The sequence below is a fragment of the Mustela lutreola genome, chromosome 9 (genome assembly GCF_030435805.1).
Source record: "Mustela lutreola isolate mMusLut2 chromosome 9, mMusLut2.pri, whole genome shotgun sequence".
Lineage (NCBI taxonomy): Eukaryota > Metazoa > Chordata > Mammalia > Carnivora > Mustelidae > Mustela > Mustela lutreola.
Genome location: NC_081298.1, coordinates 48,304,855 through 48,325,903, shown reverse-complemented (window position 1 = coordinate 48,325,903; position 21,049 = coordinate 48,304,855). Strand labels below are relative to the sequence as shown.

The window sequence follows — 21,049 nt, the reverse complement described above, 5'->3', positions numbered from 1 at the left end:
TCTCCACCTGCAGGATTGAGGATCTGCTCAGGAGAACAGATTCTAGCCATTTACCAGAAAGAGACACCCATGAAAGGCTGTGCAACTAAGGTTTCAAAATCTGCCCCAAGGGAGCCCTGTTCCATTTGGATTAATGACCTTGAAAAGCAAATAAGGCTAGGAAGGAAAGTGGTCCCATCATCCATTCCATTATTTACTGGCCACTTGCCAAAACAGATGCTGAGCTACAGAAGCATCAACAACAAGGGATGAAACCAAAACAGCAAGACACATGAAACACCAGCCCTGGAGTCAGGACACCTGGGCTCTTGTCTCATTTTGGAAAAGTTGCCTATCCTCCCTGGCATTCACCTTCTCTGTGAAGCAGATAGACTTATGTGACTGGTAATTCCAGCCATGATAGTCTACTGTGGTGATTCTTCTTATAGGAGTGTTTTTAAGTCTTTCTCCCAGGGTGGCTGAATTGGAAAAGAGCCTGCAGAAATCACCCTTATTTCAAATCAACTTTCTTTGTCAGGAGGAAGGCAAGGGTGTGTTTCCCAGGACTTTAGAGCAATTCTCTGATCTTTAGCCTTATGGGTGAATTTGCTGTAACACTGAGCAAGTTGAACCTAGTTCCACCATAGGTCAGGCTCCCCATCTTGGCAATGGGAACAGTCCCACATTCCATTTCTTTTTCCAGTAGCAAGTGAGGCTGAGTGAGTGAGTACAGAAGGGGCTTCTTTTGCATATGCACCGAGGGACTAGATTTAGGCCATTAGAACCCAGCAGAGCAGGGCAGAGCAAGAAAGGCACTTGCATGTGTGCATACCTTGGGATAAGCCTATCATTTGCAATGTCCAAGTTGAAAAGCTGTGTGGGGTAGTGAACAAAGTCATTACCAACCCCCTGGCAATTGTTTCCTAAAAGTGATCCACAGATTCCCATTCTTGTTCACATAGATAAGAGGGTGCATGCTACAGATGCACCCTGTGTCTAAATAAAAGCTGGAGATCTCCCAAACTCAAGCCTAACCTATTGCCAGTCCAAGGACTCTCTGTTCTTTGGCCAAGAACACTAGTCTGTTTTGATCCTGGCCTACTTTGAAGTTGCAACAATCAAACTCTGTGTCAGCTCAAGAATAAAGAGACCATAGAACTAACATTTTTCGACTCTTTGGTGGAACAAGGCCTATAGTGAGCAAGTGGGAGGAGGCACTAGATCTTGCCACTTCTACTGTCTGTCCCCAAGGCCACTGCCCTGGCTTGAGTATATTGGTGACTCACAAATGTAAGCGTCCTAACAGATCCATAGCCAGACAGGTGTGGAGCAGACAAGGGCCTCCTGGGGGAGAATAAAACAGCTCTGGACAGAGGTGGAAGTGTAAAAGGAGGGAATTGTCCAGTCCCCACCACCAGGCCTGCAGAAGGTCCATCTAGGCACTGAAAGTCCCCTCTCCTTCCTGAAAAGCCACACCAGTGGGACCCGCAGTAGAGGTCCAGTTCCTCAGGGAGGACTGCAGAACATCTCTCACTGGCCCTGAATGAGGTCAATGGCAGTGAGTTGACCAGCCCCAGCACATTCTTTGGAAGTCTAGTGAACAAGGCAAGAGAAAACTTTGATCATGTCCCTTTGCTCTATAGACTAATCTATATTCTATATAATCTAATTTTGAAAGTGAGGAAAATGCATCAAGTATCAACATAAATGATACTGGTTAAACACAATTGCCCTTGATGGCCCTTTGAATACTTGAGGATAGAGATTGGTGTCATGACAACAATTCAGTGTAGGCGCTGGTTGAGTTAGGAGGTGCTAGAGAGGGAGACTGGGAACGATTGGAATACACCACTTTTGGTCTAGTTCCTGACAGGAAATCAGGGGCACATTCCGCAGGAGACTTGGGGACATTTGGCAGAGTGCAATTTACCAGGAAAAATCAACAGGGACAAAGAACCCACAGTCAGCAGAAGGGTCATATTTCCCATCCCTCAACTTAAAGGTGTCTATGCAGGGTCTTCTGGCCATTCTCTCCAGCTGCAGTCCTAGGTTTCATTCTCTCTCCTTACTCTCTTCCCTTGTAGAGTACAGTGAAATCATTTTATATCCCTTGGAAACAAAATGGTCTCATTATTTGACTTACTTGATCTAGATCCTTGATCCTGCCCCCAACTAGATGTGCCAACTTCTGAGTTTTCTCAATTTTCCACTCTCTTTGTGATTTCATCACTTCTATATTATTGGGATTAGGTGTCTGTCAGTGCCATTGTATTTGTATTTTCATGGCATCTCAGAATAAATTTTCTAGAGAAAGACTCCTTCTTCACTCTGCTTATTCTAAATTCTACTACTTCTTTTTTTTTAATTAATTTTTTATTTTTTATAAACATATATTTTTATCCCCAGGGGTACAGGTCTGTGAATCAACAGGTTTACACACTTCACAGCACTCACCAAAGCACATACCCTCCCCAATGTCCATAATCCCACCCCCTTCTCCCAAACCCCCTCCCCCCAGCAACCCTCAGTTTGTTTTGTGAGATTAAGAGTCACTTATGGTTTGTCTCCCTCACATGAAAAAGTGCTCCATATCACTCGGCATCAGGGAAATACAAATCAAAACCACAATGAGGTATCACCTCACACCAGTCAGAATGGCTAAAATCAACAAGTCAGGAAATGACAGATGCTGGCGAGGATGCAGAGAAAGGGGAACCCTCCTACACTGTTGGTGGGAATGCAAGCTGGTGCAGCCACTCTGGAAAACAGCATGGAGGTTCCTCAAAATGTTGAAAATAGAACTGCCCTATGACCCAGCAATTGCACTATTGGGTATTTACCCTAAAGATACAAACGTAGTGATCCAAAGGGGCACGTACACCCGAATGTTTATAGCAGCAATGTCCACAATAGCCAAACTATGGAAAGAACCTAGATGTCCATCAACAGATGAATGGATCAAGATGTGGTATATATACACAATGGAATACTATGCAGCCATCAAAAGAAGTGAAATCTTGCCATTTGCGACAACATGGATGGAACTAGAGCGTATCATGCTTAGTGAAATAAGTCAAGCAGAGAAAGACAACTATCATATGATCTCCCTGATATGAGGAAGTGGTGATGCAACATGGGGGCTTAAGTGGGTAGGAGAAGAATAAATGAAATTCTACTACTTCTGATATTAATACTTTCTCCTCTGCTTTCTCTCCTGCAGTTCTTTGGTGTACCTTTGTCTACCAAGAAATTTCCAACATGCCAAGATTGGTATGTGGTAACTGTCTCTTATGAATATCCTACAGGTTTAATATTTTAAAATTTTTTTTAAAGATTTTATTTGTTTATTTGACAGAGAGAGACAGAGAGGTCACAAGTAGGCAGAGAGGCAGGCAGAGAGAGAGAGGGAGAAGCAGGCTCCCCGCCAAGGAGAGAGCCCGATGTGGGGCTCGATCCCAGGACCCTGGGATCATGACCTGGGCCGAAGGCAGAGGCTTAACCCACTGAGCCACCCAGGCGCCCCAGGTTTAATATTTTTAGAAAACAAAATTCAACTGAGTAAATTTTAGTGATCTTAGTGGCCTTATTCAGTGTGTCTTAAACCAGACAGCATGCAGTCCAGCAGATATCAGAAGCTTGGCGGAGCAGTACAAAATGAAGACTTTTATGGGCAGGAGGAAGTGGGATCAAGTAGGATACATGCAAAAGGAAGGAAGGAAGGAAGGAAGGAAGAAGGAAGGAAGGAAGGAAGGAAGGAAGGAAGGAAGGAAGGAAAGAAAGAAACCAGACTGGTTATCACTAGGTTACTTTGCTTTAGGGTATGGCATGCACATTACCTAGATTACCTCACTAGAGCTGATCAGGTGATTCCCGACTGACTAAGATTCTGTTTCTAGGAGAGCCCAGACTATAACGAAAACTAAATCTCAGTTTAGTGTCAGGGGCTTAGCATAAGTGACCCATTTGGGGGCCTGTTTTCTTGTTTTTGACATAATCTTGAAAAATGCAAGAGTCAGGGTGCCTGGATGGCTCGGTGGGTTAAAGCCTCTGCCTTCTGCTCAGGTCATGATCCCACGATCAAGCCCCACATCGGGCTCTCTGCTCTGCGGAAAGCCTGCTTCCTCCTCTCTCTGCCTGCCTTCCTTCCTGCTTGTGATCTCTCTCTCTGTCAAATAAATAAATAAAAATCTTTAAAAAAAAAGTTCAAGAGTCTCCATTTCATGAATATACAAATTTCAATCACATTTTTATTTTCTTAGTTTGGTGCTCCCCTATATTATGCTTTAATTTCTTTCCTGAGTTTAGCCTGGGTGGATTGTTAGCATTCCTTTGGATTTCCTGTTTATGGGTTTGTAAGTGCTATCTGATTCTTCTATTCTGCTGACATTTAAACTATTAAAGCCTGTAAACTACGCATTTACTCTGCTTTGTTCAGTGCATAAATCAGTATCTGCCCAACAAAACAAGCGTTTTTGCCAGTTTGACATTTGCCACAAGAAAATGGGTTTTCTCCTTTTTTCCCCACAAATGCTAACTGATTTTTTTTTCTTCTTATTTTTAAGAAGTTAATGTGTTCTTTTTTTAATAGAAGCAAGACTCTGGGTTGGTAAAATTTCCCTCATGGAAACAACCACAATGACCTGACTAGTTTACTAGAATATGGCTATGCCATCCTTTCTGTTTTCTTTATTTCTGTTTTTAAAATGGTAATGGCATGGGGAAGGAGATGTTCAATGTATGGGCTTTAGTCAAATCTCCACTCTGGACCGGTTTCCTGGACATGTCCTACAGCACGTGCTGGCTTTCAGGCAGTTTATGGGGACAAACTAGTGTGGTTTTATTCAAAACCAAAGTCAGGGGCTAATTTTACAATCAGACATGCCTATATGGGGCCCTGAGGTTTTTGTCACCTTACCTCAGACACAGGGCATAGTCTGGAGTTTTATCAGCTGTACCTGGGTGATCTATCTGCATCCGTGGTGCATGTGACAAATCCCCAGGAATCTGGTTAACAAGGCAGGAATCTGTCTTTTCAGACTATTGAGACTTGTGGTCAGTGTTCCCTGCTGCTCACTCAGAATGTTTCTGTATTCGGGGGTGTAGATATCAAAAACAAAAACTCGGAAGAGTTTAGAACCAGAAAACAGGAAAGTCTATTGCTCCAAGAGCACATTGTTCACTTCATTGTCTCTTGGCATCATACATTCAAAACCGAAAAGTCCCCATTTGGCAATGGGTGGCAGTTGTCTGTTTGAGCCCTTACCCTCTCCTAGTCAAGGGTGAAATATGGCATTCTTGGTGTTACTTTCTCTGGACTCCCAGCTGACTGATGAGTGTTTCTCATAGCCTCCAAGCCCTTGAACTAGGGGCCAGCATTTATATGCATCAATACAGCTTTTCACTCACTGATATTTGTATTTATCACTTACGGTCTTGAACCCCTCTCCCTTCCCTAACAAGTGACAGTGATGTGAGGAGGCCCATCTCAGAGTCAGTAGTCATTTGCACCTTTCAGGAAAAAAAGATGCCCACAAATGAACACATGACTTTAAAGTCTGGCTTTTAACCAATAATGAACAGAATATCAAACAGAGGTACAATCCCTGGAAAACTCAAAACTCCTCGTTAGACCCATTGAACAATGTCTAAATTGGCATAAAAAGTACATACTGACTTCTCTGTATCTTATTCTAAGTTTCAGGTAAACTTTTTTCTTGACAAAGACCCAGAAGAAGAGCAAGAAGTGAAGAACATGGCACTGGGAGAGAGGAAGTGGGGCAGCCCTTTCTCTGAGTCCCGGGTCCATTTCCAGAGCTCCACCTTGCAGCCCACTCCCAGGGAACCCCCACTGCAGAGCATGAAGTTGGAGGTGGTGTCCCTCCATACTTCCTATACTCTCACTAGCTTCCATCCGTCCCTGGGTCTTGACCGATTGACTGTCCCTGATTCCTTTGGAGACACTAGAAATGCATCTACAAAATCCAATCTAAAACTACCAACTGCATAGAAGGGGAAATGCCCTCCCTCCCTGTGCAGACATGCAAATTCACTCTGCACACCCACCCCCACTATTTCAGTTCCGGGAGGTCCCTGGGAGCCAGGCAGTCCTGATGCTCTCCAAGGTCATGGAGAACATATCAGGGGTAGATTTGGTGATAAAGGTGCTGCAGTATGAAGCATCACACCTGGGACAGCACTCACATCCTCTGAGATGGAGATCAGAACTGGACTGTGCTCTCCACATGGCGCACCTGGACCTTTCCTAGGTCTGAGGCCCTGACCTCCCTGCCACTGCTGTCCATGTGTCCTCAGAGGGCTCACCTCTGGTCCTGGCAGACCCCTGTCTGCCTGTGGGGGTCTCAGCCTGTGTGGTTCTCACCCAGCCCAGGATTTGGCTAAATGCATTCATTTCTTGTTCTTACACACAGCATGGCCATGACCAGTCATCAGGTGAATGCAGGACACCCCCACCCCACCCATACCAGTTCTGAGTCTAGCAGCACCAAAATCATGTGGCTTGTCTTGTCAAGACCCATTTCTCTCATATTCATGGCCTCCTGGGGCTCCAGTGCTCCAGTGCTCCTGTGTCCCAGACCCAGACAGAAGTACTTGGGGTCCAAGGCCCACAGACAGTACAACCTAATGGAGACTGCAGGGCCTACCTTGGGGGACTCCTCTTCTCCACAGAGGAAGTGAATGTGTGTGTGTGTGTGTGTGTGTGTGTGTGTGTGTGTGTGTGTGTAAGAGAGAGAGAGAAAGTGTACTTCAGTAACATCTTAGCAACAAGGACATGAAATCCAGAAAATGAAAGTAAAGCCTGCCTTGCATTTTGTTTCATGAAATGAAAGAGATTTGGAGAGACAGATTGAAAAGAGATGAGGTTAAATTAAATAAAATTTAAATGTTAAAATATACTTAGAAATAGGCCCCTGCTTATGAATGCATAGACACACATGGCATATCTCTGGACTTGCGGGGGAAGCCGACCCAAACAGAGCAGAGACAGCAGTCACCCCCATCCCCAGCTTGTCCAGGCTAGTCCCACACAGCCCTGCTGGCCTGCTCCAGACATCCGATTCCTGCCCACCTATCCATAAGGAAAGACAATTCCAAGATGTTATTCCAAAAACACAGTCTTTCCTAAAACATTTTCACATGACTTACACTGTTCCACAAACAGCGGAGACTCATAGAGCCTTAAGCTGAGCAGTCCTGCAAGCCTCTCCAAAGCTGAGTGATAGATTGCTGCCCCCACATAAGGAGATCCATCCATGTGTCAGAGGTGGAGGGATGGAGGGTAATTTTTGATGGAGACCTCCTGGCCTGAAGGAAAGAATCCTCTTTAATCAGGATAAGCATAGTAGGTCCAAGTAATGCAAAAATCTGTTTCAGATCCAAACCTTGGTGCCTTAATTAGATGAGTATCTTGAGAGGGGGAAGAGGAAGCAGGGCAGGGGCTTCATCAGCAGTGGCATAGAGCTGGGAGTGCCTGAAGAAAATCATGGAGGCTAATGGGGAGAGCAGGGAGAGCCACAGAAAAGCAAGGGCTTTGCAAGGTGCATGTCACACGTCCCCTGCCGCTCCAAGTGGTGCAGTGTCCCTACCTGTAATACATCAGTTGGGTAAAACACAGGGACCAGAGGCAAAAGGAATCAGCTTTGAGTTTCACGGCCTCATTCAGTCTGGGGCAGAAATACTGCAATTCCTACCAAGTTCCAGGACCTGTGAGGTGAAGCCTGGCCCTTGTGTATGCATGTTTGAAATATAGTTGGCCTTCTGAATTGTACTCAACACTATGGTTAAAACAGACACATCCACTTATTTTTTTTTTAATTTTTAATCCTGGTAAACATATATAAAATCTACCATCTTCACCATTTTTAAGTATACAGTTCAATAGTGTTAAGCATAGTCACACTGTTGTGCAACTAATCTCCAGAACTCTTTCATCTGCAAAACTCATTAAATAATTCCCCATTGGACTGACTTATTTTTTTTAAGGTTTTATTTATTTATTTGTCAGAGAGAGAGCACAAGCAGAGAGAGGAGTAGGCCGAAGGAGAAGCAGGCTCGTCGCTGAGCAAGGAGCCTGATGCAGGACTCAATCCCAGGACCCTGGGATCATGACCTGAGTTGAAAAAAGACACCTAACTGACCGAGCTACCCAGGTGTCCTTGGACTGACTAATTGTTTTTCTTTCTTTCTTTTTAAATTAACATATAATGTATTATTTGTTTTGGGGTACAGGTCTGTGATTCATCAGTCTTACACAATTCACAGCACTCACTATATAGCACATACCCTCCCCAGTGTCTATCACCCAGCCACCCCATTCCCTCCCACCACCCTCTCTTCCAACAGTCCTCAGTTTGTTTTCTGAGATTAAGAGTCTCTTACAGTTTTAGACTGACTTTTTTTTTTTTAAGATATTTTTTTGTGTGTGATTTCACTCTTTTTTTTTTAAATTTTAATATAATTTTTTATTTTTTATAAACATATATTTTTATCCCCAGGGGTACAGGTCTGTGAATCACCAGGTTTACACACTTCACAGCACTCACCAAAACACATACCCTCCCCAATGTCCATAATACCACCCCCTTCTCCCAAACCCCCTTCCCCCAACAACCCTCAGTTTGTTTTGTGAGATTAAGAGTCACTTATGGTTTGTCTCCCTCCCAATCCCATCTTCTTTCATTTATTCTTCTCGTACCCACTTAAGCCCCCATGTTGCATCACCACTTCCTCATATCAGGGAGATCATACGATAGTTGTCTTTCTCCGCCTGACTTATTTCGCTAAGCATGATACGCTCTAGTTCCATCCATGTTGTCGCAAATGGCAAGATTTCATTTCTTTTGATGGCTGCATAGTATTCCATTGTGTATATATACCACATCTTCTTGATCCATTCATCTGTTGATGGACATCTAGGTTCTTTCCATAGTTTGGCTATTGTGGACATTGCTGCTATAAACATTCGAGTACACGTGCCCCTTTGGATCACTACGTTTGTATCTTTAGGGTAAATGCCCAATAGTGCAATTGCTGGGTCATAGGGCAGTTCTATTTTCAACATTTTTTTTTTAAATTTTTTATTTTTTATAAACATATATTTTTATCCCCAGGGGTACAGGTCTGTGAATCACCAGGTTTACACACTTCACAGCACTCACCAAATCACATACCCTCCCCAATGTCCATAATCCCACCCCCTTCTCCCAAACCCCTTCCCCCCGGCAACCCTCAGTTTGTTTCGTGAGATTAAGAGTCACTTATGGTTTGTCTCCCTCCCAATCCCATCTTGTTTCATTTATTCTTCTTCTACCCACTTAAGCCTCCATGTTGCATCACCACTTCCTCATATCAGGGAGATCATATGATAGTTGTCTTTCTCTGCTTGACTTATTTCGCTAAGCATGATACGCTCTAGTTCCATCCATGTTGTTGCAAATGGCAAGATTTCATTTCTTTTGATGGCTGCATAGTATTCCATTGTGTATATATACCACATCTTCTTGATCCATTCATCTGTTGATGGACATCTAGGTTCTTTCCATAGTTTGGCTATTGTGGACATTGTTCCTATAAACATTCGGGTGCATGTGTCCCTTTGGATCACTACATTTGTATCTTTAGGGTAAATACCCAATAGTGCAATTGCTGGGTCATAGGGCAGTTCTATTTTCAACATTTTGAGGAACCTCCATGCTGTTTTCCAGAGTGGCTGCACCAGCTTGCATTCCCACCAACAGTGTAGGAGGGTTCCCCTTTCTCCGCATCCTCGCCAGCATCTGTCATTTCCTGACTTGTTGATTTTAGCCATTCTGACTGGTGTGAGGTGATATCTCATTGTGGTTTTGATTTGTATTTCCCTGATGCCGAGTGATATGGAGCACTTTTTCATGTGTCTGTTCGCCATCTGGATGTCTTCTTTGCAGAAATGTCTGTTCATGTCTTCTGCCCATTTCTTGATTGGATTATTTGTTCTTTGGGTGTTGAGTTTGCTAAGTTCTTTATAGATTCTGGACACTAGTCCTTTATCTGATATGTCGTTTGCAAATATCTTCTCCCATTCTGTCAGTTGTCTTTTGATTTTGTTAACTGTTTCCTTTGCTGTGCAAAAGCTTTTGATCTTGATGAAATCCCAGTAGTTCATTTTTTCCCTTGCTTCCCTTGCCTTTTGCGTTGTTCCTAGGAAGATGTTGCTGCGGCAGAGGTCGAAGAGGTTGCTGCCCGTGTTCTCCTCAAGGGTTTTGATGGATTCCTTTCGTACATTGAGATCCTTCATCCATTTTGAGTCTATTTTTGTGTGTGGTGTAAGGAAATGGTCCAATTTCATTTTTCTGCATGTGGCTGTCCAATTTTCCCAGCACCATTTATTGAAAAGGCTGTCTTTATTCCATTGGACATTCTTTCCTGCTTTGTCGAAGATTAGTTGACCATAGATTTGAGGGTCTATTTCTGGGCTCTCTATTCTGTTCCATTGATCTATGTGTCTGTTTTTGTGCCAGTACCATGCTGTCTTGATGATGACAGCTTTGTAATAGAGCTTGAAGTCCGGAATTGTGATGCCACCAACGTTGGCTTTCTTTTTCAATATCCCTTTGGCTATTCGAGGTCTTTTCTGGTTCCATATAAATTTTAGCATTATTTGTTCCATTTCTTTGAAAAAGATGGATGGTACTTTGATAGGAATTGCATTAAATGTGTATATTGCTTTAGGTAGCATAGACATTTTCACAATATTTATTCTTCCAATCCAGGAGCATGGAACATTTTTCCATTTCTTTGTGTCTTCCTCAATTTCTTTCATGAGTACTTTATAGTTTTCTGAGTATAGATTCTGTGTCTCTTTGGTTAGGTTTATTCCTAGGTATCTTATGGTTTTGGATGCAATTGTAAATGGGATTGACTCCTTAATATCTCTTTCTTCTGTCTTGCTGTTGGTGTAGAGAAATGCAACTGATTTCTGTGCATTGATTTTATATCCTGACACTTTACTGAATTCCTGTATAAGTTCTAGCAGTTTTGGAGTGGAGTCTTTTGGCTGTCCATTATCACCACTGCTATTCAACATCGTACTAGAGGTCCTAGCCTCAGCAATCAGACAACAAAAGGAAATTAAAGGCATCCAAATCGGCAAAGAAGAAGTCAAATTATCACTCTTCGCAGATGATATTTTCAACATTTTGAGGAACCTCCATGCTGTTTTCCAGAGAGGTTGCACCAGCTTGCATTCCCACCAACAGTGTAGGAGGGTTCCCCTTTCTCCGCATCCTCGCCAGCATCTGTCATTTCCTGACTTGTTGATTTTAGCCATTCTGACTGGTGTGAGGTGATATCGCATTGTGGTTTTGATTTGTATTTCCCTGATGCCGAGTGATATGGAGCACTTTTTCATGTGTCTGTTGGCCATCTGGATGTCTTCTTTGCAGAAATGTCTGCTCATGTCCTCTGCCCATTTCTTGATTGGATTATTTGTTCTTTGGGTGTTGAGTTTGCTAAGTTCTTTATAGATTCTGGACACTAGTCCTTTATCTGATATGTCGTTTGCAAATATCTTCTCCCATTCTGTCAGTTGTCTTTTGACTTTGTGAACTGTTTCCTTTGCTGTGCAAAAGCTTTTGATCTTGATGAAATCCCAATAGTTCATTTTTGCCCTTGCTTCCCTTGCCTTTGGCGTTGTTCCTAGGAAGATGTTGCTGCGGCTGAGGTCAAAGAGGTTGCTGCCTGTGTTCTCCTCAAGGATTTTGATGGATTCCTTTCTCACATTGAGGTCCTTCATCCATTTTGAGTCTATTTTTGTGTGTGGTGTAAGGAAATGGTCCAATTTCATTTTTCTGCATGTGGCTGTCCAATTTTCCCAGCACCATTTATTGAAGAGGCTGTCTTTTTTCCATTGGACATTCTTTCCTGCTTTGTCGAAGATTAGTTGACCGTAGAGTTGAGAGTCTATTTCTGGGCTCTCTATTCTGTTCCATTGATCTATGGGTCTGTTTTTGTGCCAGTACCATGCAACCGGGAAATTAAAGAAGAATTGAAAAAAATCATGGAAACAAATGATAATGAAAATACAACGGTTCAAAACCTGTGGGACACAACAAAGGCAGTCCTGAGAGGAAAATATATAGCGGTACAAGCCTTTCTCAAGAAACAAGAAAGGTCTCAGGTACACAATCTAACCCTACACCTAAAGGAGCTGGAGAAAGAACAAGAAAGAAACCCTAAGCCTAGCAGCAGAAGAGAAATCATAAAGATCAGAGCAGAAATCAATGAAATAGAAACCAAAAAAACAATAGAACAAATCAACGAAAGTAGGAGCTGGTTCTTTGAAAGAATTAATAAAATTGATAAACCCTTGGCCAGACTTATCAAAAAGAAAAGAGAAAGGACCCAAATAAATAAAATCATGAATGAAAGAAGAGAGATCACAACTAACACCAAAGAAATACAAACTATTATAAGAACATACTATGAGCAACTCTACGGCAATAAATTTGACAATCTGGAAGAAATGGATGCATTCCTAGAAACATATAAACTACCACAACTGAACCAGGAAGAAATAGAAAGCCTCAACAGACCCATAACCAGTAAGGAGATTGAAACAGTCATTAAAAATCTCCAAACAAACAAAAGCCCAGGGCCAGACGGCTTCCCGGGGGAATTCTACCAAACATTTAAAGAAGAACTAATTCCTATTCTCCTAAAACTGTTCCAAAAAATAGAAATGGAAGGAAAACTTCCAATCTCATTTTATGAGGCCAGCATCACCTTGATCCCAAAACCAGACAAGGATCCCACCAAAAAAGAGAGCTATAGACCGATATCCTTGATGAACACAGATGCGAAAATACTCAACAAAATACTAGCCAATAGGATTCAACAGTACATTAAAAAGATTATTCACCACGACCAAGTGGGATTTATTCCAGGGCTGCAAGGTTGGTTCAACATCCGCAAATCAGTCAATGTGGTACAACACATCAATAAAAGTAAGAACAAGAACCATATGATACTCTCAATAGATGCTGAAAAAGCATTTGACAAAGTACAGCATCCCTTCCTGATCAAAACTCTTCAAAGTGTAGGGATAGAGGGCACATACCTCAATATCATCAAAGCCATCTATGAAAAACCCACCGCAAATATCATTCTCAATGGAGAAAAACTGAAAGCTTTTCCACTAAGGTCAGGAACACGGCAGGGATGTCCATTATCACCACTGCTATTCAACATAGTACTAGAGGTCCTAGCCTCAGCAATCAGACAACAAAAGGAAATTAAAGGCATCCAAATCGGCAAAGAAGAAGTCAAATTATCACTCTTCGCAGATGATATGATACTATATGTGGAAAACCCAAAAGACTCCACTCCAAAACTGCTAGAACTTATACAGGAATTCAGTAAAGTGTCAGGATATAAAATCAATGCACAGAAATCAGTTGCATTTCTCTACACCAACAGCAAGACAGAAGAAAGGGAAATTAAGGAGTCAATCCCATTTACAATTGCACCCAAAACCATAAGATACCTAGGAATAAACCTAACCAAAGAGACACAGAATCTATACTCAGAAAACTATAAAGTACTCATGAAAGAAATTGAGGAAGACACAAAGAAATGGAAAAATGTTCCATGCTCCTGGATTGGAAGAATAAATATTGTGAAAATGTCTATGCTACCTAAAGCAATATACACATTTAATGCAATTCCTATCAAAGTACCATCCATCTTTTTCAAAGAAATGGAACAAATAATTCTAAAATTTATATGGAACCAGAAAAGACCTCGAATAGCTAAAGGGATATTGAAAAAGAAAGCCAACGTTGGTGGCATCACAATCCCGGACTTCAAGTTCTATTACAAAGCTGTCATCATCAAGACAGCATGGTAAGATTTTATTTATTTGGTAGACAGAGATCACAAGTAGGCAGAGAGGCAGGCAGAGAGAGAGGGGGAAGCAGGCTCCCTGCTGAGCAGAGAGCCCAATGTGGGGCTCGATCCCAGGACCCCGAGATCATGACCTGAGCCGAAGGCAGAGGCTTTTAATCCACTGAGCCACCCAGGTGCCTCTAGACTGACTTGTTTTTAATGATTATTTTCTTCAAGAGAATTTCATCTCCTGGTATCATCCTTATTTGCCCACTTCCTTTTCCATTCCCCAATTCTGTCTCTGTCTCTCTTTTTCTCAATCTCTCCATACACACACACACACACACACACACACACACACACACACAAGCAGGTACACAGGAACAACGCGGCTTACTCTGGAGGTGTCATTGTCCTTCCCCTCTCTTGGTGTGACCATTGTTGACATTTACAGGAGAAGAAACACAAGTTTCCCAAATCACAGAGACCCCACAGGGGAAGACTGCTTCTTCTGCAGGAGCTATCCCAGCCCAGGTGACCTGTGGACTCAGAACTCTCAGGAAAAAGAGCCTCAGGCTGAAAAGGAAGCTTCCAGAAGGAACCTGTTGAGTTAGCACCTTCTGGCTTCAGACCTCTGGAAGGGGTTATTACCCAATCTAAAATGAATGCCTCCACAAATTTGCAGACCTCACTCAATCCTTTGTACTCAGGGACAAACTTATTCCTGGTGGTGAGTCACCAAGTTGGCCAAAGTCAAAGGGTTTCCCTTGAGGCCAAAAAAAAAGGAAGGAAGAAAAGAAAAAGGAATTGGACATACCCATCTTTTGTCACCACCTAATAAGAAACTAGGAAACAAAATAAGGAAAGAAGCATGCATGAGGAAACCACATTGGTAACACAATGCATGCCATTTATCTCCTCACAGAGAAAGGTGGTGGGGGCAGGGGGTGCTTCCGAACCCCCTAAGCGTCTGCACACTGCTTCTTCATCACCATGAATTCACCATTCCAGGGGAGTGCTCCAACCAAAAAACTGCACATTACTTTCTGAAAAAGACCACAATCACAGCAAAATCAGTAATACCAAAAAAGAGGGGAAATTGTGTCTTACTGCTAGGTATTAGCTTAGGAATATGCTGGAGGATGTTTCATCAGCCATCAATGAGTGTTCCTAGGAATCTGCTAGAACTTTGCAGCCATCAGCAGATACCTGGAGGAGTCTCTGTTCCCACAAGCACCAGGGATAGAAAGCAAATACTAACAATCATCATGTTTTGCTGGGAGATCAGATGTAAACGATTTTATTTTTAATTCTCTCTAATATTTTCTATAGTGTAAAGAAAGCAATTCTATGTCAGATATGATCTAATGTATGTTATCTTAATTAAATAATGTATTTTTTTTCTAATAACAAGTCTAATATTGCCTTTTGTTCCAATAACCAGACCAGTCTGGAGAGCTCTAGGGCCTGCCATCTTTTATTCCAAAGAGACCTTCTCTCCATTTCAGAACATAAGCAAGAGTATGAAGGACCATAGGAGAAGAGAGGGAAATCCAAAGGGGGAGAAATCGGAGAGGGATTTGAACCATGAGATACTATGGGCCCTGAGAAACAATTGGGGTTTTCAGAGGGGAGGAGTGTAGGGGGAGAGGGTAACAGGATGATGGGTATTGAGGAGGGCACGTGCTCTGATGAGCACTGGGTGTTACACTTACTAATGAATCATTGAACACTGTGTCAAGGACTAATTATGTACTATACAGTACTATACAGTGGCTAACTGAAAAGAAAGAAAGAAAGAAAGAAAGAAAGAAAGAAAGAAAGAAAGAAAGAAAGAAAGAAAGAAAGAAAGAAAATGAACCACAGATCTGAAGAAAGCCTTCACCAAAATCACACTTAGGACTTGGATCAATGTGGGGCTCTCCCCACCTCTGAGATCAGAAATACAGGCTTGAGGCTAAAAGATCCTGGGCCAGATCAGCCCTTTTTTGGGGGGGGGGGGTGTCTCTGGGCTCTTCCATGACCTTCCTGGAAATCATGGCTGAGCCTGGCGAGAATCAACTGTAACTGTGAGGGGGTGGGAACACTGTCCAGCTTAGTCACTGCTTAATCTCCAGCACCCAAAATACCACCTGGGGCAAAGTAAGCTTTGATGCATAGCTGAGTGGATGAATGAGTTTCCTTTTGTGTCTTCACAAGAATGAGCAATCCGGGGCCAGCAATGGCTGAGTTGCTCTAGGTCCTCTGGGTCCAAGAGGACAGACTTTCAATGAACATATGTTGTCAAGTTTTCCTACACTAAGAGGCCAGAGTTGATGAATCCCTTGCAATAAGGGTGACCCTGGCAGCATTCTGCCCCTAGGAGGAGGGGTAGGAAAAGACTCAGAGGGGTTCATCACATTCCCTTGTTGTCTATGCTCTGCTCTAAAGCCCACTTCTGGGGCAGAACTTTGGGAGTGATCCAGACCTCAAAGGATACAGGCAACCCAAGTTCTGTCTGGGGCTCAGAGCAGCCGAAACCATCACAGAAATTTGGTCACCTACCTTTTCCAGTTTAGAGTTCTCTTGAATGGAACATTTTTCGGTACTGTTTGAAAACTTTCTACAATTGCTGCGGCCAATTACGACATCAATAAAGTATTCCAAACGATCCGTAACCTGTCAATTAGCAATGGTGCCATTTTATTCAAAAGATTTTTATTTTACTTTTCTTTAAGTTTTAGTCCAAAAAACCAAAACCAAAACAAAACAAAAAAACCCACAAACAACAAGAACAAGAACAAGAACAACAACAACAAAACCACTCTCCCCTTCATCCTCTCTCCCTATCGCCTAATCCCCATCCCCTCTCTTCAGAGTCCCAGAGTCCAGGGCACGCCACATGGTCCATGAAGGATCAGGGAGAAGAACGAGGTTACCAGAACTATCAGCTGTTCTGGGCCTGAGATACTACAGGTTCCCACAGGCCAGAAGAAAGGACAGGCCCTGCGGCCACATTGGATGCTCCTCTCTGATTCCTTTCCCACACCCTCCCTCTGAAGTCTGCTATCTGGTGACAACTCCTGCTTTGGAGGGCTTCTCCATCACTTTAGCCAGCAGTCCTTAAAGGGGCCGTGTTGGCTGGAGTTGGTTTTGCTATTCTCTGTTGAGTGTTTAGTAAGCAGAGAAGCAGTAGGTCCTCAGTAAGACATCAGCAGTTTCTGAACTCACTAATGGCTGAGTGTGGTTAAGGCCACTCATGATGCTCATTTAAATCACTTTTTATCTGGTTTTAAGAGATTATAGCAGGAGGCAAAGAGGGTGTCTTTCCTCATGGCTGTCTTCAAGTCTTTAATAAAATTGTATTACATTTTAGCTACATTCCAAAGAGTTAACAAGGTGACTCTGGCCTGCCATGGGGGAGAAGCTGGTTAGTTGACAACAAGACACTGACAGAGTTGCCCCTAGGGTTTGAGTGTTAAGTTGGGAACCTCGAAAATATCATGGAGGCAAACCCAAACACCAACAGGACTTCATTTCGGTCCTAATACATGCTAACCCTCACCGGGTGCTCGTTCTTTGCCCGACACTGCTCCTCGAGCTTGGCAGACAGTAACTCAGGCTGCACACCAGCCCTCTGCTGGAAGGCTGTCACTCCCTCTGTTTTCCGTAGGGAAACTGGGCAGAGGAACTAAGTGGCCAGTGACCCTCCATCTAGAAGGTGAGACCCAGGGCTCCAACAGAGGTAGGTGCCCAGAACTAAACTTCAATTCCCTAACCACGTGATCCACCCTTTCCACACTTCTGCCCTCTCTACTCAGCCAACCAGAGGGCAGCAAAGGGTGCAATGTGCTCATTTCCAGGGAAATGCAAACCCGACCTGAGGGAAGCTCAAGGCTATTGGTTACATGATCACTTTCATGGAACACTCACAATCCTTTCTAAAAATAACTAGACCAGATAGACAGTTTTAAAACCCCAGTCTGATCATATGGATCCCAAGACCTCCCTGACTTAATGTCTATGTGGCTTCTCAACACTCCTAAGATAATTTAAAAGGGTTTTTCCCATGATCTTCAAGGCCCTGAGGAGTCTGGCCCCTGCCCACCTCTCTGGCCAGTCACATTGTCTCCTTTGAGTTGCTGAGTGAGCCATGTTCCTTCCAACTGGCAGCCAGCTATGCCGACTGCTCTTCCTAACCCCCATGCAGCCCCCCAGTCCTCCTGGCTCCCCTCCTGTAGCAGATGCTATGAATGGTGCCCAAGTCCTCTGCTGTTCTCAAAAACTGCCACTCCCTGGGTCTCCCTGTCTGGAGGCTTCTTGACCTGCAGGAGCCAAGAAAACCTCTTAGCCATCAGTGGATGGGAGTTGATAGTAAGCAACTGAGCTTCCCTCCTTGCAGGGTGGCCAAACTCTGAGGCAGGATTTGCATCTTTTCCCAAGGTCACAGGGAGGACCATAGTGGTCACCTGCAGAGTAACTCATTCTGTACTGGCCATTTCCCTGCCCTCTCTCCCTCCTCCTCCGGCCTCCTGGTGCTTTCTGGGATGGCCTCCCAAATAAACTAATGGCACTTGAATTCTAGCACTAGGATCTGCTATGGGAAACCTGAACAAAATGACTTCCAACCAGCATCCTTCACTTGATTCCCTCTTAATTTACCCTCAGGTTTAGCACCAATATCACTCCCTAAAGAGGTGATTCTCAGCCTTGACTGCATATTGGGGTCACCTGGAAGGTTTTAACACATATGAGACCTGGGTCCCACTTAGAGATCCTCATTTAATTGGTGACGGTGAGGCCAGTGCAGTAAGACATTTACAAGTTCCTCAGGTCCTTTCCGGGGAAGTCTTCCCCTGACCTCTGGACCCCCAGTACTGTTTCATCAGGTCAGATGCCCCAGCTCTCAGGCGGGTTTGGCACTGTTCCTTTCTGATTAGGCTGCTGGAGCCCTACGAGTCATTATTTCTGTCCATCTCACCACCTCATCTCCAGCAGCTAACATAGAACTAGTGTGGGAGAAACTCACTGAATATGTGTGCTACTTGGGTGCCAAAGAAAGACAATTGCAAGGAGGTCTGGTGAAGTTACAAGAGCCAGAATCCATCCCTCTATTTCAAAGGGCTCCAGGAGTTCTCCAGGTGGATTGTGCAGTGTGACAGTCAATACACAGAGGCCATCAGCATGATATCATGGAAATTCCGACTGTTGGCTCCCAAGACTGTTGGCTCACAGCTGCACTGTTGGCCCACCCAAAAGGATGGGGTCATAAGTGCCAACATGTACACTGGCCTAACTTCTGCAAATGGACACACCATATGGAGACATAAAAAGTGGAGTAAACCCCACCAACAATGACCTCTCTGTTGAGTATCTTTACAATTCACTCCCGCAAGTTTCATGGTGGAATTACAAGTCACACCATGAACCTGCAGACTGAGGATTGTATATTAAGCTCAGTCCCCACTCTGGGGGCTTCCTCTTGACCATAGCATGCAGGGCCATGTGTTGCAAGCTCCGGGAGCATCATCCTCAATGGAATCCAACTAAGCAATGTTTCCTAGCACTGGGCTATGCCTGACCCTGTGAGGAGGGATGCAGTTTTACAAACTCAGAATCAGTTTGCCTCCACTTGCACTAAACGAATGCTGGATTCAAAGAATTACAGACCATAGGAGAAGAGAATTTATTATTATTATTATTATTATTATTTATAGAATTTATTATTATTATTATCTATATATTAGACAGACCACATGCCTCTTTTCAACCCCACAATCTACCTTATGTGGACAGATTGAAATGTTGTCCATGGCAGCATTATTCCAGAATATTCATGGCACTCAATTTGTCTCCCAACCCTAGCAAATAAAAATCACGAACACTTGATTTGCAGTTTGGAGTTTGCATGAGTTAGTACACATAAAGTACTTAGAAAAACAGTGGAAGCATCCATAGAAAGTGCAGTGATGTTACAGTGACATGCAAAGGTATAAGTAACTTGATCACTCACATACTTAGGACTTTTGTATATCATTGTTTTTCTCCCATGCCCACTCTTTCAGTCTGGCTTCAATCGGGGACACCATAGGCATAGTGCCTAGTGAGAGGGAACATCTTTACCTGCAGCTGGACTTGTACTGTCTTGACCACTTGGAAGAGGTACTTATCCTCACTTTCTTTGTTGTATTCTTGCATGGCAAACCAGAGACACTGCTTCACATTGGCATTTGAGGCATTGATCAGTTTTAATTCTCTCAACACCTTGACCTTCTTTTTGCCTGGGTCTGTGCTGGATACCAGGGCCACCAAAATGGTAAGCAGAAGCAAGCAAGTTCCCCAGGATCTAGTCATGGACCTTCCGTCCCAGGACACAAACAAGCTTCCTCGTTCTCCCATGGCTGTAGCTGCAGGTGGGATGGGATGGCTACGGTTGCTGTTGGTTCCAAGATCTAAAATAGCGTCAGCCCAGTTCAATTCAAGAAAGAGCCATTAGGTTCCCCTTTAGGGCTACCCCTGTCTCTGAGGAAATTGACCCACAAGAAACCAGTTAAAGAGTCCCTGCTAACGGCCTTCTGCCATCCATCCCACAGCTGTGGTCTACAATTCCAAAGAGAACACTTAGACCCAGGTCGGCCAGGACCTACACTGGTCACCTCACCACCCAATCCTGCTTCCACACCTTAGGCCTCTAAGATGTGACTGTGGAAAGTGTTGCTGCCCCAAGTTTTCCTGGCTTTGGCTCTCTGGGGTCTCTCCAACCTGCTATACCCACTGGTTGCTCCCTCTTCCTTGTGCATTTGGGTGTAGCCCACGCCTCAGCCAGTGGTTCTCCTGGGTCTATAGCACTCAGTTTGTGCCTAATCTCTAGTCAGCCCCCCCCCCATTCCTGATCTCTTCTCTGTCCATGTCTCTATAGGCAGGACACACTTTGTGACATAATCCAGCACCTGTGATGCAACCACTGTCCTTTGGTGCAGACAGCTCACACACAGCAGGCAAGCTGTGGGGACCATCCAGAGGTCTCCTGCTCACCTGCACAGTAACCCCAGCTTCCCCAAAGCCTGGCCTCAGGAACCCCTCTGTTTGGGCCAATAGCACTTTCCTCTGCTGTCCTACCAGGGTAAGGGTCACCCAGCCAACCTGATGGCCAAACATGTGCTTTAGCAAGAGGGGGTATATACATGCCCTGAGCTCTCAGAGATTTTGCTTC

General features: G+C 43.8%; 1 protein-coding gene across 2 annotated transcripts; it reads right to left on the bottom strand.

Annotated features, from left to right (window-relative positions):
- Window positions 1–14,752: 14,752 nt before the first annotated feature.
- Window positions 14,753–20,734, bottom strand: CST8 (cystatin 8). 2 transcript variants are annotated; one of them, XM_059134046.1, is made up of 4 exons: window positions 20,519–20,734; window positions 19,960–20,288; window positions 16,402–16,515; window positions 14,753–14,903 (listed from the first exon to the last, which is right to left on the bottom strand). In XM_059134046.1, the coding sequence occupies exons 2-4, from the start codon at window positions 20,233–20,235 to the stop codon at window positions 14,820–14,822; spliced, it is 474 nt and encodes a 157-aa protein (XP_058990029.1). In that variant the 5' UTR covers window positions 20,236–20,288; window positions 20,519–20,734; the 3' UTR covers window positions 14,753–14,819. The 2 variants fall into 2 exon arrangements, with proteins under 2 accessions (XP_058990029.1, XP_058990028.1); XM_059134045.1 differs by having other exon boundaries at window positions 19,960–20,734.
- Between the last annotated feature and the right edge of the window lie 315 nt (window positions 20,735–21,049).

Excerpts from the sequence above, each read along its gene's own strand:
- CST8 (XM_059134045.1), bottom strand. The coding sequence starts at position 20,235 with ATGGGAGAACGAGGAAGCTTGTTTGTGTCCTGGGACGGAAGGTCCATG. Across the intron at positions 16,516-19,959 it reads CAGTACAAGTCCAGCTGCAG|GTTACGGATCGTTTGGAATA; the intron begins GTAAAGATGTTC and ends GCTAATTGACAG. Across the intron at positions 14,904-16,401 it reads AGAACTCTAAACTGGAAAAG|AAAGTAATGTGCAGTTTTTT; the intron begins GTAGGTGACCAA and ends GGTCTTTTTCAG.